General features: G+C 35.5%; 2 protein-coding genes and 1 long non-coding RNA gene across 4 annotated transcripts in view; 1 reads left to right on the top strand and 2 right to left on the bottom strand.

Moving 5' to 3' along the window:
- The first annotated feature begins 75 nt into the window (after positions 1-75).
- The window catches only part of LOC114803988 (uncharacterized), a 41,205-nt gene continuing 25,841 nt past the window's right edge, over positions 76-15,439 (top strand). The window contains exons 1-2 of one of the 2 annotated variants that reach the window (XR_003752296.2): positions 76-2,389; positions 2,453-2,566. This is a non-coding gene — a long non-coding RNA (uncharacterized LOC114803988). The remainder of the gene's footprint in view (positions 2,390-2,452; positions 2,567-15,439) is intronic. The other variant, XR_003752295.2, reaches the window with a different exon arrangement.
- On the bottom strand, positions 3,002-3,765 carry LOC105212128 (glutathione S-transferase 1). Its single transcript, XM_011183916.3, has one exon. The coding sequence runs from the start codon at positions 3,696-3,698 to the stop codon at positions 3,033-3,035; it is 666 nt and encodes a 221-aa protein (XP_011182218.1). The 5' UTR covers positions 3,699-3,765; the 3' UTR covers positions 3,002-3,032.
- LOC105212129 (glutathione S-transferase 1-like) lies at positions 4,015-4,812 on the bottom strand. Its single transcript, XM_011183917.2, has one exon. It carries the CDS (start codon positions 4,711-4,713, stop codon positions 4,048-4,050), a length of 666 nt encoding a protein of 221 aa, XP_011182219.1. The 5' UTR covers positions 4,714-4,812; the 3' UTR covers positions 4,015-4,047.

Here is a 15,439-nt window from a genome sequence, read left to right on the forward strand (position 1 = left end):
ATTAGTTAGTATATTAATATACTTAAATTTTATTATAAGCATAACTAGCATATTCAGATAGAAATACACAAACTGATTGTTACAAGGCAAATAGCAGGCACTCGTCTAATGCTGTTTATGTAAAATGTACATAGCATACTTATAAATATTTTTAATACATATATAAATTGATGGTCACTACAGAGCTTTAAATTGATTTCGACCTCAATTCAGACTTGTGCCGTCGCCGTCTCATTTCACTTGAGCAAAGCGACGTTTAATTTTCACTTTGCACTTGCTGCTGCGATACTACCGTTGCCATCGCCGTTTACTGCGGCGCTGTCGTCATTTCTTCTGCCCTTACATCTGCTTTCCCCCTCACAACAAAAAAACATTCGCATATATTTGGGAATGTTTGAGCTTTTTCGTGCATTAACGGAGATTTGTGGCTTACCGCGAGAAAATATGACCAGATAACGACTAACGTCTGGAAAAAGCATTGCGTATAAGAGAGGTCAAATAACGAAAAATAATGTCTAAATACAGTTCAATGTATTTTAAACGAAAACATTTTTGTTATGTTATACATATATGTATAAAATGCTTGATAAATGCAATGGCGCATCATGATATATCTCACAAACAAGATGCGACTCGGGTAGGTAACAAAGATTTCAAAGCGGAAAATCCAACAAATGAAGCTAAACGCATCACATATATATGTATGTATCCATATAGGAACATGTGGCCCGTGTACACAATAAATTACAATAGGGGAAAAAGATGAAAATGTTATACGTGAGTAGGTAAATGTGCATCTACCTAGTGTATGTATACTAGAAATGGAAGATGTGGCGGGGCGCGCGACGAGACAAAATAACACATCGACGTCGTCGCCATCTTGGTTGCGACGTCGTTCGTGTGATTCATTGGCATTGTTTTGCGAGGCTAACGTACTGCGACAGCGACGTTGGCAGCGCTGTTTCAGAAGCCCGAATTTTCTTTGTACAAGTCAAGATGAAAAATCCATAATCCCAAAAAATCACCAGTATAATTCACTGTAGCATAAATGTTTGCTAATAATCGATTTTATGCAGTTAATAACACGATTTACAGTTCGCTAATATGCATAGAATATTTCTGTATGTATGCAATGCTCGTAGAAACGAATGGAAAAAACTCATGTCCATTAGTCTAGTTAACTTCCAATTTTAATTTTCGCATTTAACTTTCTTTTTCTTTCGCCTTACCCACTTACTTTTCACACACAAATATAAGCAGTATTTTAATCAATAAATGTATATATAATTTTGATAATATAAATGCACTTACCGTTTCTAATAAAAATTTATTTTTCTGCAAACCGATGCACAAAAATTGAAACTCACTAGCCAAGGCAAAGGCAAAAACGAAGAAATTAACTTTTGTCACCGAACCTAATGGCGAAGCAAACGAAACGAACGAGTATACCAGAGTGTCTGCAAGCATGCACAATTGCTACTATTTTCCAATTCGACAAGTTGCAACGAATGTTATGATTTGACAAGAAATATATATTTGAATGAGCGACAGACAGAACAAAACGATAAATCGGTATAACTGCAAGATTTTGAAAACGAAACAATTTTATTGCTGAGACAATTGACAATTGAAGTTATCTAAAAAAAAAATTGAAGAGTGAAAACACAAAGTAATATTTAAATATGATTTATATAAAGCAGGAGTAGTGAAACGTAATTAAACTGTAGTTTAAAAAGATAATTATAATTAAATTTTATGATTTTCTATATAAAAATTGAGAGCTGCGTAAAAGATTTTAAAATCAAAAAATGGTAATTATAAAGTGTTTCATTTCATTGGATGATGACAGTAAAGAGGCATCACTGGCGTATTCGCTAAAATCGTTTCAGCGATATGGTGAAAGTGGAAGCGTTTCGAAATGCGTTACAGGGTGACAAGGGAGGCAAGAAGTAATTATCATTCAAAGAAAATTAAATTATTTGAATGAAAAATTAATTAAATATTTATAAAACTATAACTATATAACTTGAAATGGTAGATTTAGAAAATTTTGATTTGTAGAAGAAACTTCTTCACTTCCTAGAAAAACGTTTTACAAATTCTTTTAAGTGTAACATGTATCGAGAAATGACAAATGCTGTTATCGATAAATACATCGGATGTGTTTTGCTTTTGTGCGTTATAATTTGATGGAAGGAATATTATAAAATACAAAACCTAAATCGTGTATATGAAGAATTGTAAATTAAACACTAAATTTCATAAAATAAAATTTCAAAGAAAGTGAAATGATGTTAGCAAGTGATTCGCGATAACATAGACAATTTCTAAAGCTTGCAAACTGAGACAACTGCCAAGTTTAACGCTTCCGGAGTCGTTGCGACGGCTTGTGAGTTGTGCTGATTTTTTGCAAATATTTTTAAACGTTTTTTATATGTATTATTCATCACAGAGGCAAAGCAAAAATCGAAGGGGCCCAAATCAGCGAGTGCTTCAAGTGAATTGTGATACGATCAAACGTTTTGAAAAAGCATTCAGCATTCAGTTATTCGACCAATAAATTCAAGTAAAAGTATTCTATTATATACATATATACATACATACATACATATATACAAACATATGTTTACACAGGCATACACCTTTTCATGAATATTAAAAAAAAAGATACACTCGAATGACTTTCAAAATTGCTATTACATACTCGTACATAGATTAGATAAACCAGGCAGTGTTTAAATCCATATTTCGCCTTGGTAATAAAATCGTAAAAACACTTGATTTTGGGCATTTCCGTCAAAAACAAAAAAATGTAATAAATTAGTTTGTTAAATTATTGTAGAGTAGATAATGAACTACATACATATACATAAGTACATATCTTATCGAAGACCGCGACTCAAATTTCATAGAACCTAAAAATGTTTTGTTCTGACCCACATTTTATAAAGGCTAGCGAGTACTGATCAGAACTGTCTTTATATACAAATTAAAGACACTCTTTATTTATTAAACAATTTGCTAACTTTTATTTAACGCAAAATCCTAAAACCAATAGATTTCACATAATTTTGATATTGCTGCAAACCAACACCGTTCGCTTCGGCATAATAGGGTAGCGCTTCCAGTCGCTTGACCCATTCGACAAGTTTGGGATATTTACCCGCATCGAGTTCAGCATAAGTGAATAAGGTCGTTATGATGGCGATGAGTGAAAAATCAGCAACCGTTAGCTGATCACCAGCCACATATGGATGCTCTTTCAGGAAACCCTCCAGACTAGCGTACACCTTATAGATGGCATCGATTTTGGCATATGGAATTACATTGCTATTATTGAAAACACCTCTGCTCATATGAAGGAACGTACGATCGAAAACCACGGTGGCTTCATAGAATAAAAATTGGTTAACCTTGGCGCGCTGTACCAGATCCTTGGGATAGAGTGAGTCGTCAGTGCCGTATTTGTCAACCAAATATGTGGTGATAGCGTGAGAATCGGTGATTATCTCCCCATCATCAACCAATGTTGGTACTGTGCCATGTGGATTAATGGCGAGATATTCCGGTTTTCGATGTTCACCAGCCAATACATTTATGACCTTGTATTCGAAGGGTACATTTAACGCTTTCAAAGTAAGCAAAACGGCGCGACTGGGTGGGCTACCGCCAATTGCGTACAAAACTGTTTTTTCCATAATTTATTCTTTTTTTGACTGCCGAAAACCGTTATGTGCCTGTTGACGTTGTACTAACGACTAATTGAATTCTACACCTGTAAAGTTGCTTATGAAGGACTTTTTGGCCGGTAACCGATAGTTTGAAGTTTAATGATAAGATTATTTTGTGCGTGCGTGCCGATAGATTCTCACTAATTCTCTGTAATCAAATTTTTTTTTTAAGTGATATTAATCACATTTCTCCTTACCTCTTGCATTTAAGTTATCGTAGCCAGTTATCAATTTTGATAGTTCGTGCTATCTTTAACTATCTTCCAATAAAAATAAAAGACACTTTTTACTTATTAAGCAAAATTCTTACTTTTAATTAACGTAAAATTCTAAAACCAATTGATTTTACAATATCTTTATATTGCTGCAATCCAACACCGTTGGCTTCGGCATAGTAAGGCAACGCCTCCAATCGCTTAACCCATTCGGCAATTTTCGGATATTTACCCGCATCGAGTTCAGCATAAGTGAATAAGGTGGTTATGGTGGCGACGAGTGAAAAATCGGCAACCGTTAGTTGTTCGCCAGTCACATATGGATGCACTTTTAGGAAACCCTCCAGACTATCGTACACCTTATAGATAGCATCAATTTTGGCCCATGGAATCACATTATTATTATTGAAGACAGCTTTGCTTATATGAATGAACGTGCGATCGAAAACCACGGTGGCTTCATAGAACAAGAATTGGTTGACTTTGGCGCGCTGTACCAGATCCTTGGGATAGAGTGAGTCGTCAGAACCGTATTTGTCAACCAAATATGTGGTGATTGCATGAGAATCGGTGAATATCTCTCCATTGTCAACCAATGTTGGTACTGTGCCATGTGGATTAATCGCGAGATATTCGGGTGTACGATTCTCACCAGCCAATAAATTTAACATTTTGTATTCGAAGGGCACATTTAGCGCTTTCAAAGTAAGCAAAACGGCGCGACTCGGTGCACTTCCGCCAATTGCGTACAACACTATATTTTCCATATTTTTTTCGTTTTGATTACCGAATACCGCTATGTGACTATTGACGTATTACTAACGACTAATTGAATACTACACCTGTTAACTTGCTTATGAAGGACTTGTTCACCGGCTGGCGATTGTTTGAAGTACAGTGATAAGATTATTTTTTGTGCATGCGAGTAATGCCGATAGCGTTCTCTCAAATTTTCAGTGATCAATATTGTATTAGTTATGCTCTTCATACTTCTACTCTTTTCCAAGAGCAATTATCGTTTCGGTTATCATAATAACTTATCAATTTTTATAGTTTATGCTTGTAGGTATATAGGTATAATATTCGAGATATAAAAACCCGTTGGAGTTGTTGTAATTATGACATATGTACATATATTTTCTGATATGGTTGTGAACAAATATCACGTGCACACAAACACACACAAGTGACCGCTGCGTCATGCATATTTGCTGTTGAAAAATCCAATAGTATTTAAATGTTTTTTATTGTTTTTTTTTTTTTATTGTTGTAATTATATTGAGAACAATATTAAAATCATATAATTTTATATTTTTAAGAAATTCGACATCCTTATATACACTAACTTCCTAGTCCTCATTAAACATTAGTTTGAACGTAGCAAAGATTTACTCCCTTTAAATTGCATGATTTGCATTTTTCTAACATTTATTAGTGGAATCCAAAGTTCAATTTATTTCACAACCCGATTATAAAATCTTTAGATAATCCATGATGAAGTAACTTCTAAGACAATATAATAAAATTATGTCAATATGAAAAAAATATTTATTTAGTAAATCTCCAAAAATCTTATAAATATGTTGTTACTAATCTAATGTTAATATTTTGTAATAATTGCTGAAAAATTCTTTGATTCATATATGTAAGTACATACAAATCTACTTATAATCCATCCTGGTAATTCCTATTGAATAACTTCACTCCGTATAAGTGAATATTAATAGTATTAACTAGTAATAATATTATATATACATAAGTGAGTACACATGGACGTGAACAGAAATGTAATATCTAAGGCCTTCTTAAAAAATTATTAAATTTTTTTGCGTTTGATTTGATTAGATATCGTGCGCTGACCTTAAAGTTATGAAAATTGGTAAAAAATAGTTCTTGGCCTAAAAATTGCCTACTTATGTTCAAAAATTACATGCTTATAAAATTTTATCTGAAGCCTCAAATGATTTTGATTATACAAATAGTTAGGGTATTAGTCGAATAATAAGATAAATGAATACCCATCTATATTGTAGGCTTTCAAACATAAGTGATTTAATATGAATTACAGTTTAAATATTTTTAAGAGGCAACCCAATCACATTCAATTCAAATCATTCAATGAAAAACCACAAATTTTTTAGAATATTTTATGAAATGTTATATTGCTTGCATATCTCAACGTCGATCAACTCTATTGAAGAAAGAACTTTTTTTGCATATTATAACTTTGCTTCCGCCGTTTTTTTTGTAAATTTAATTTTTTTGTACATAAACGGTTACAAATGTCGATGAGCCTCAGCCGCATTTTCTTGGAATTAAAAAATAAAAGTAAAATTTCCGGCAAATGTCGAGAATTCGGCTCAAAAAGTGACATTTTCAGTTGAGAATAAGTTTGGGATGCAAACAGATCTCTACAAATATTTTGTTGGGTTAATGTTGACACAAATGTTCAAGATCGATATAAAAAAAAATCGATTCAATCGAACATCTATTGGAAAACGGCGGAAGCAAAGTTGTAGACCTTCGCACAGTTAATTAATGATCGACTAAAGCGCTGATTTAGATCGATTTACCATACAATTGAAAAATATTATTTTTGAACATTAATTTTTAATAGAATACAAATCGAGTTGAAACTGGAAAGCAACTCTGCGGGTTGTTGTCCTGGCTGTAAATTTGGCTGTGTTTATTGATTGGCATTTTGAATATCTTTTTCGATAAGTTCACTTGTAATCGTTTTATTTGGATTATTATTATTTATTTCAATTTGAATGCACACAACCTCAAATGAGAAAAGATAACGAGAATTATTAAAATTTTTAAGTTACCGTTAGTTTAACTCTATTGTATAAAATAAACTTTTTAAATTAAAATCTGAAATAAAAACAATTTTATCATATAAAAGTGATACAAAATAAAAAAGCACGTGTTCGTTCACCCCATAAATTTTGAATTGAGTCCACCAAGATTTACATGACTCAAAAGCATAAATATATTTGATTTGAATGCATTTTTACATTCACATACATACATACATATATCAAAAGCTTACAGGTGTGCGTTAAAGCACATACTCACGAGTATGTCCATAATTATCCTTCATATATGTATGTACATATGTACATAGCAATATCAAGTGTTTAGAAATTTAATTAAATTTCATTGCCCATAATTACATATGTACGTGCACATATAGCCGCCCGACCACACCCCCTTACACTCACTGCCATCTCACTCCTCACTGCTGACGCTGCTCGCCAAACACACCCGGTCGCTGCGTGTCGATGAAGCGATGCCATGACGATTAGGTTTTATTAAAAAGCCAAATATGCACAATTATTATGCTATACGACCGACCACCACTTGACAGCCCACTCTCCCTCGGCTAACATCAATTGCAGCTCAATGTCCTTGTACGAAGCATCGCCCTCAGTTGGCGGCGTACGCTCTCCATGCCGTTTCGCAGACACTCGTCGTCGTTTATTTGCTTTTTAATAAAACAGGTGCTCGTCGACCTTTGGCACGGTCCATGCAGACGCTGCAACCCCTCACCCAGCGCCAACACACACGCGTCCACACACATTCAACCCCCGCCCGCATCGCTCTTCATACATATGTTGTTGTTTGTATGTGCAGTCGTCGCCGCATTAGAGCATCTTTTATCATTTAATTTCACATTTCATTCATTTCACATCCTCTCCCCTTCCCACGTCACTTACATGCAGGACCCGTAGCATGCGAAATTGCTTGCGCCCGCCGACGACCAGCCGCCCACATCAACCAAAAGCCAACTTTCGGCAACTACCCTCTTCGACAGCTTTCAGCGGCTGCCAATGCGGCGGAAGATGAGGTGACCTCGCACAATGCGCATTGTCGCTCAGTCACGCTGTCGCTCAATCTTCAGATCCTTGAATGGCAAGCGGTATGACTGTATTGGGTAATCGCTGCGCATTGTTTCGGTCGTGACTATTTACAATTGTCATTTTTCATTTCTCCACTGCTCCTCATTGCCAAATCTCGCATTGCGTACAACAACAACAATAATTACAACTACTTACAACAATCAAGGGTCGGTCGAGAAAGTTTGGTACGCAGCAAATCGAAGTAAAAGTGGTAAAAGACATTGGCATAACAATTGAAGCGGACATTCGTACAAGATTCTGGTACACTGAGTGGATTTTGAGGTTATATAGTATGCGACAAGAAGAAAATTTGATGATAATTCATAAACTAGTCTTTGTTGGACTTTGTTCGATAGGAAAGCTGATTTGATTCGATAACCTTTGGAGAGCGGTGAATAGAACAATAACTGGTAAAGTAAATAGCATAGACCGGAAAAAACTCTCTCTTTCCGTAATCGCCACAAGAAGACGTTTAAAGTTCATACTTTGGAAGGGGCTTATCCCTTTTAGAAGACATCTCACACTAAGTGAATACGGTTTTAGAAAGTTGAAAGTTGATCCGGCGTTCTTTGTAGCTTTTAACGGGTATGGTCCAGTTGGGGCCGTTTGGTCCGCATTAATCATCAGTCCTTTGACAAGACTGATATCAGGAATTATGAGGGCCATATGTGAAGGCCAGTCTTGGTGGGTTATGAAGAAATATTTATGTAGAAAATTTTAAGGCTTTTTTTAAATAATCCTGGTTTTATACTTAGAATTTTGTTGTCTTTCTTGTTTCCAGTGTACGCTCCACTTCATTTCATTCATTCGCTCATTCATTCTGAAAAATCATTTGACATTTTTTGGCATTCTAATATGTTGTGCTGTAAATAATATCCTTGGTAATATCAAAAGTCAGCTAAGCTGACACCCTTTCATTTGTTAACGTACGGCTTCAAAGGCTGTGCCACGTTAAAGCACAAGAATTGCTACAAGGACGAGGCAGCGCGGCGGGGATGATAGTAATTTGCCAACAATACGATTTTCAACACAAGGATTAACGGTCTTCTGCACGATTTAAACGCTTCCACGCGACAGCAATATGCACATTAAACGAGGAACAATGAAATGGCACGAGGATATTAAAAAAAAAAAAACAGGAATATACGAGTACAAATGGACTGATATTGGCGGGTTAGTGATGAAATTTGTTTGTAAATGATTATGGGCGAGTGTCATTGAAGTGCTTTTATATTGTCTGAAAAGAGGGTGTAGGGATTTCGCGGGTGCATCTACACACTTGTCCGGGTGTTCGGCGCACGGACACACAAACAGGAAGACAAATGATAGAAGTTTAACGCTCTTCTTGTTGTTGGTGTGTTATTGTTGTGTTTTCCGCAAGGTTTCGGGTGTTTGTTGAATTTAATAAAAGTGCTTATTGCTGATTGCCATATCATCTTTAATTTGTATTTCGCATTCATGATTGCTTGGGGTCACACAAGTGCCATACATCGCAGCACCCTTATTCGGCCGTCCGTCCGTCCGTTTATACTCGTAGATATTTGCCTATTCATACATTCAATATGCTACGTAGTGCTTTTGTGGTGTGTAGCGGCGGACTAATATATGAGTTTATCTGGTATGAGTGAAATATTGGTGTGGGCACAGTGGCTTAAAACTATGAAATATTGTCCAGTCCTAGCATTGTGGAAAATACGTTAGTAACTGTTTTTGATCCAAATGCTTCATCTTGTATGTAATTACATTATTTACATAAGGAAGAGGAATCTTGAAATACTTATACATATATCTTTCACAAACGTGGAGTCTCCAAGCTCGATTGAACTAGAATTTCAGAAAACAGTTCGCTTATTACAAAAATACTTTTCCCATCACTATCTGGTCTATTTCTAAGGAGATGCATTCAATACTTATACAAAGAACGGTCGCCTAATTGTTGGAAAATGATCTACAGGACCTTATGGACCGGACATTGTAGTTATCAATGGAGGTTTTTTCTAAAAAACGATAAAGATTTCGAGAAGCACAACTTACTGACGCCATCGATATGAAATTCTTACTAAAAATTTACTTTTCTGAAGCCATCCTTGGCTTAAAACTTGTAGACCGTCAATATGTTAAACAAAATGAGGTGGAGACTACGAATAGAAGCGTATAGATCCCAAATTATACAAGAATTAGACTCTTCCTAATAAATATAACACTGGCAACATCAACAAAAAACTATTTAAAAATTTATTAACTACTCCCCACTGTGCCGCGTTGCCAAGTGATTTTGGCACGCTTCTGGTTTCAGCTATTATTACTATTCTACATCCATGTTGATGATGGTGATAATAGTACACGGAAGCGTGTGTTTATTGCTGACACACTGATGACTACAAGCACTGTTCCAACAATGTCAGAGATGATATTACTGCTCTGTGAACCATACTCAACTGAATGAAAGATTATAAAAGAAATCTAATGCGAGTCTGGCAGTAAAGCCAAGCAGGGAGGGTGGTAATGAGTGTTGTGCTGAGGGAGTTGGTGTTACATAGTATGGAATGAGAGACACTTGAGAATTTATTGCAAAATTAAAAAGACAAATTATTTAATTTCACTTTCATTCCAGAACGGTTGACTGGCTTACTGCCAGTGAGCGATGCTTTAAAGAGGTTTAAAGCTTGTTTAGATTTAAATACTTTAGGAGAATATCTGTTGAAAGAAAAGAAGAAGAAAATACATGCGGGTTTTGTATTTTAAAGCGTAAAGTGCGTTTGGCATTTAGTGCAACTAAATCTTTTGAAGTATCAAAAGTAGAAGTTTTGAATTTTTGTGAACACGAAGCTTGCTTTGATCACTTTATATTAAAATAAATAATATTAATGTTAAATAAATAAAAAGGGTTTTAAATAAATTCCTGTTTCTTATGCATACTTCATAGAGGTATATCAACTACTGCTGCTTCTTCTCTCGCACACCTGAGACGTGATACGCTCACCTGCAACCCTTTCTTCGTCACAATCAAATAAAAGCGTACTTCAACGGTGCTTCAAACAACTAAAAGGAGTAAGTTTTTAACTTACTCAAGTGCAGAAGTTTCGTTCGCTTTAACCCGTTCACTTTACATTTCGCACACACACAAGCGTATATCTAAATTCTCCCCACACACTTTTAATGCTTTGTCTAAATAATAAACATTCCTTTGGGTCCACCAACTTAATTTCGCCTTTGTTTTATGGTCTTTTCATTAAGCTGAATTTTCATTTCTTAACAGCCGCACACACACTCAAACACACATATATATATACAAGGACCTGATGTCCTTTGCGCACGAAGTGTCCTGCCCATTGACTTGTATATGCTGACAGTTTTAAAAGGGACGATCACGATAAGCAGCGTCTGGAATTTTTATTACCAAAAAGATGCACTGACCAACACACACACACACCTAAGTATATATAACCGTATATATTAGCATGCAAAAGCATAGCGAGCAGAAAACAGAAGAGTTAAAGTGTTGACATGGTCAACGCCGTACGCTGTTTGGGGCGTGTAGTGAAAATTAATAGTTTAGGATACCATCGCTGTTTGTAACCAGGTGCCAACAACGCTGCCAACGCCAACACCGTAGCGTTTGCAAGTGGATGCGCCCTAAAAGCATTATTGTCCTCTTGTATCCTTGCAAACCCTTGCTTTCGTACGGCAGTACAATACGTTTGCCACTCAAATAAATTTGATATTTTCCCATTGACTTATCATTCGAACGCATCTAATATGCAGTTTGGTTGGCTTAAATGCTTGGCCAATATGATTTAGTGCTGCGCTGCATTTTGGTTGTGGTTTCAATGCAAGCGTTAGTTGACCACTCCTGTGCCTTAATCTTCGTTTCTCACTCGACTGCTGCGATGCGCACATACACATTTAATTACACATATTTACAACACATAAAACGACATGTCAGCGCTAATTAAAATGTTGTTGCCCATTCGTGCTGGTTGCTCCTCAACGCCAGCGGTATTTAATCATTAATATTTTTTTAGTTATTTATTTATTTGTGTAGCGGTAAAGGGGTTGTCGTCGATAAAATGCAAGGGCAAAGTGATAAATTTACTTTCAGGCATTTTGTATTTTTATCCAGTGGTTATCTGCATCATTTAGCGCTGAATGCTTGTAAAATGGAAGTTAAAACTAAAATTTACATATGAAATTAAAATATAGTTAGGTTTATTATGCTACAGAAGCTCGATATTGATTATATCGCCTTGCATTATGCATTTATTAGCATGCTCATAAGCGTATTATTAATTGGTTAGTTATAATTTAATGGAGATGTTAGTTTTACAATGCCTGACAACATTTGTTATTGTCAAAGTAGTGGATATAAATATTAAAAGTTTGAGAAATAGAAATAAATTTGTATTACAAAAAAAAAAAAAAAAACAAAATTAACATTTTTATAACTTTTACGAAATTCAAAATTTTTATTTAACATTTTATTTGTTCAAAAATTTAGGTTATATTGGCAAACGTACGAAGTGTGCTCAATAACTAACGGGAATTTCCGGTTTTTGAAAAAAAAAATTCATTTATATACATTAAAATAGTTATTTAAAATAGTTCCCAATCGATACTATGCAACTCTTCTCAAACTCGATTTTTGGGATATCCTTTGGCCTCATAAATAAGTGACATATAGCAAAATTAAAAAAAAAAAAAACGGACTAATATTAATATTGTCCCTATTCGCTGTTATGCACTTATGCCAGTGCTTCCACCATGTCTCCAACGCTATTTTTGTGATAGAATTTGGCTCCATCAAAACATTTTTGGAAGGTTGTAAAACGACGGTTCTTTAAGGTTCTCTTTATTTTTAGAAATAGCAAAAAGGCAACGTTAGAGTATTGTTTTCGGCCAAGTATACACGAACAAGCAACACAGTGTGAGCTTTTAACAACGGAAAATCGCCAAACTCAGCCTTAAATTGTATCGCACATCAAGGTTATCAATATGATAACAAAATTTTGACTATTGGACTCTACAAACCCTTGAAATTTTAAATTTTCATTTCTTACTCTGCAATAAATTTTCCTCAATTCTATTATTTTTCGAACACTCCTTTTATTTATAGTCTTTCTAAATAAATCTGACAATTAAGTAGAACCCTCTCTTCGCACACGTTCTGGGCATTGACATTTTGGTTTCGTCTATCGAAGCACGAAAAATTTCAAATTTTTGGTTAGATTATAGTTTCAGGAAGCTTTTAAGGCAGCAAAGTTCAAAGGTTAAATTGGTCTGGTTAATAAAAGTCATGTTTCTTCTGTGAGACTTTGTTTAATGATGAAACTCCAAGTTTATAGTGTCAGATGAGGAATACACTGAACAAGAAACAACGAGTTTAAAACCCAAGTAATAACACTAATGTATTCAAAAGTCGAAAGAGTTAAAAAGAGCTTTCTAAAATTGAAAAAAAAAGTTCAGCTATAATTTCATTGAATATATGTGCGATAAGTACACTCTTCTAAGTGCCACAACTCGATCCGGCGGCTTTTGCATGCAATTTTTGCAACCTTGCCTGTTACTCTTTCTATTTTAATTATAACTTTTTACAATTATTTGTCTGTCTCACAGTGCCGTGAAGATCAAACGTGAACGCCGCCAGTGCTGTGAGCACTCGTAAGTCGGCCATTGTTGAGTGCGCACAAATTAAGCACCTGAAATACTTACAAAAACAAAACGAAGAATCTGATCAGCCTTGAGAACCAAACCGCGATCGGCCAGCCAGCCATCTTGTGGATTGCGGCTTTCTTAGAGTTCAAATGTACTTAGTACGCGCTGCACTTCTGCGAATGCATCTGCTGCCAAATGGCAAAAAAACTATGCCGACAACAACAGCAACAACGATGATAATATCAGCAAATCCAGGCAATGGCTGCAAGAGACCACAACTGAATGAACTCAGTCGAGTAACTCAGCGCTTTTCTAAGCTTCGCAGCTGTTTTTTTCCTCCTCGCAACTGCTATTGGCGAAAGGAATGACCATCTTGCTGTTGCCGCACTAAACGACTGCAGCTTCAGCCGCGGCGCGAGTGTACGCGTATCAGTCATACGTCCATCATCTTCCGTGCCATTGTCAAGAGTAGATCAATCAAATGACCGCGGCTGCGAAACGACGCGCCACACGAAGGCGCACAAGTGACGATGTGCGCGATGATGGTTGACGGGCAGCGACAGGTTGTTGCTGTGTGTTGTTGTTGTTGCATTAAATGCCTTGCCGCAATAATGACCAATCGGAAGAATCTTAAATGCTCCATCCGCACGTTCGCTCGAATATCCGGTCGTCGCAACTACGCTGTGCACTCTAACCAACTGATGAGCGGCAAACGCGGCGGATTGCTTGTTGCAGATTGGCGGCGGCGACAATTTAAGACCCGCCGTTCAAGCGATAAGCAGCGCTGAAATTAATTTCGAAATATTTCATGTTTGGTATTTCAACATTTGGCGCTTTTTGCTGAGGTTTTTTTGCTCTGTAGTTTCTTGAGTTTAATAAGTTGGTAAGTTGGTTGATTTATTTTCAATTTCTTTGTTCACAACTGATATATAAAGGAGTATAAAAGAGAATATTGAGTTTTACATGTAGAAGGATATAGATAGCTTCTATTTAGTTTAAAAACTAACTAACAAGGTTTGTAGGCTAGTTTTCCGTTCTTTCTAGTTAATTATCAGCCACCACTGTAAGTTCCTCTAATCTTAGTTATTCCAAGAGAACCTCTTGTTACTCAATTTGGAAGGATCTATGGTGTCATGAAGTCATGCTATAATTCAGCTAATAAATATTTGATATTTTAGTTTAGGACCGATTTATTTTTCATGGAGCCGAATAGATGGGTTTCATGTGAATTTTATATTTTCTGGTGTTTTGACTTTAGATGGTTTTGAGGATTGGACGTGTTATGGCCAAATAATCGCTGAACTGATATCATTATCTCACGGGATCAGTTAAACAGAACTCGACTACAGACCTGGATCATATTTAGACAAAATGTTTATTTTAAAACTTTCAACATGTTTATTTTGAAGAGCCAATGTCAGTTTAGAGTCCTCAAATGTGGCTTAACTTTGAACCATTTGTAGGAATTTATTCTGGGAGTATCACATATTGAATGAGAATGGTTTATTAAACTCATTATTTTATTGTTATAAAATGGCGACTACTGGGTCAATCTTCGAAATCATTAAGTCATTGAAGGACGGGCAGGATTCTAGGAACTCGTACTCTCTGAAACACAATAAAAAAATTAGATCTTCTATATATACATAAAACATGCTCGGATAAAGAAAACAAAAAGCTCGATCTTCGGAAAATTATAGACTGACCTAACTACTTTTGGATGCTTCTTGACACACTTTAGCATATATTAACCTCTCTTATTTTCAAAACAATTTTCACTACCAAATTGAAGGAACTTTTCATTAAAAATGTTGTTATTAATATAAAAAATCTTAGTTATCCTCGCCATTTAGCAAATACTTCGAATACAACAATAGTGTGGCAAAGTTCAACACAGATTTCTCGACTGCCTTAGACATTAACCCAAATATTTGTGTTC

This window comes from Zeugodacus cucurbitae, chromosome 6, assembly GCF_028554725.1.
Source record: "Zeugodacus cucurbitae isolate PBARC_wt_2022May chromosome 6, idZeuCucr1.2, whole genome shotgun sequence".
In the NCBI taxonomy this organism is placed as follows: Eukaryota; Metazoa; Arthropoda; class Insecta; order Diptera; family Tephritidae; genus Zeugodacus; species Zeugodacus cucurbitae.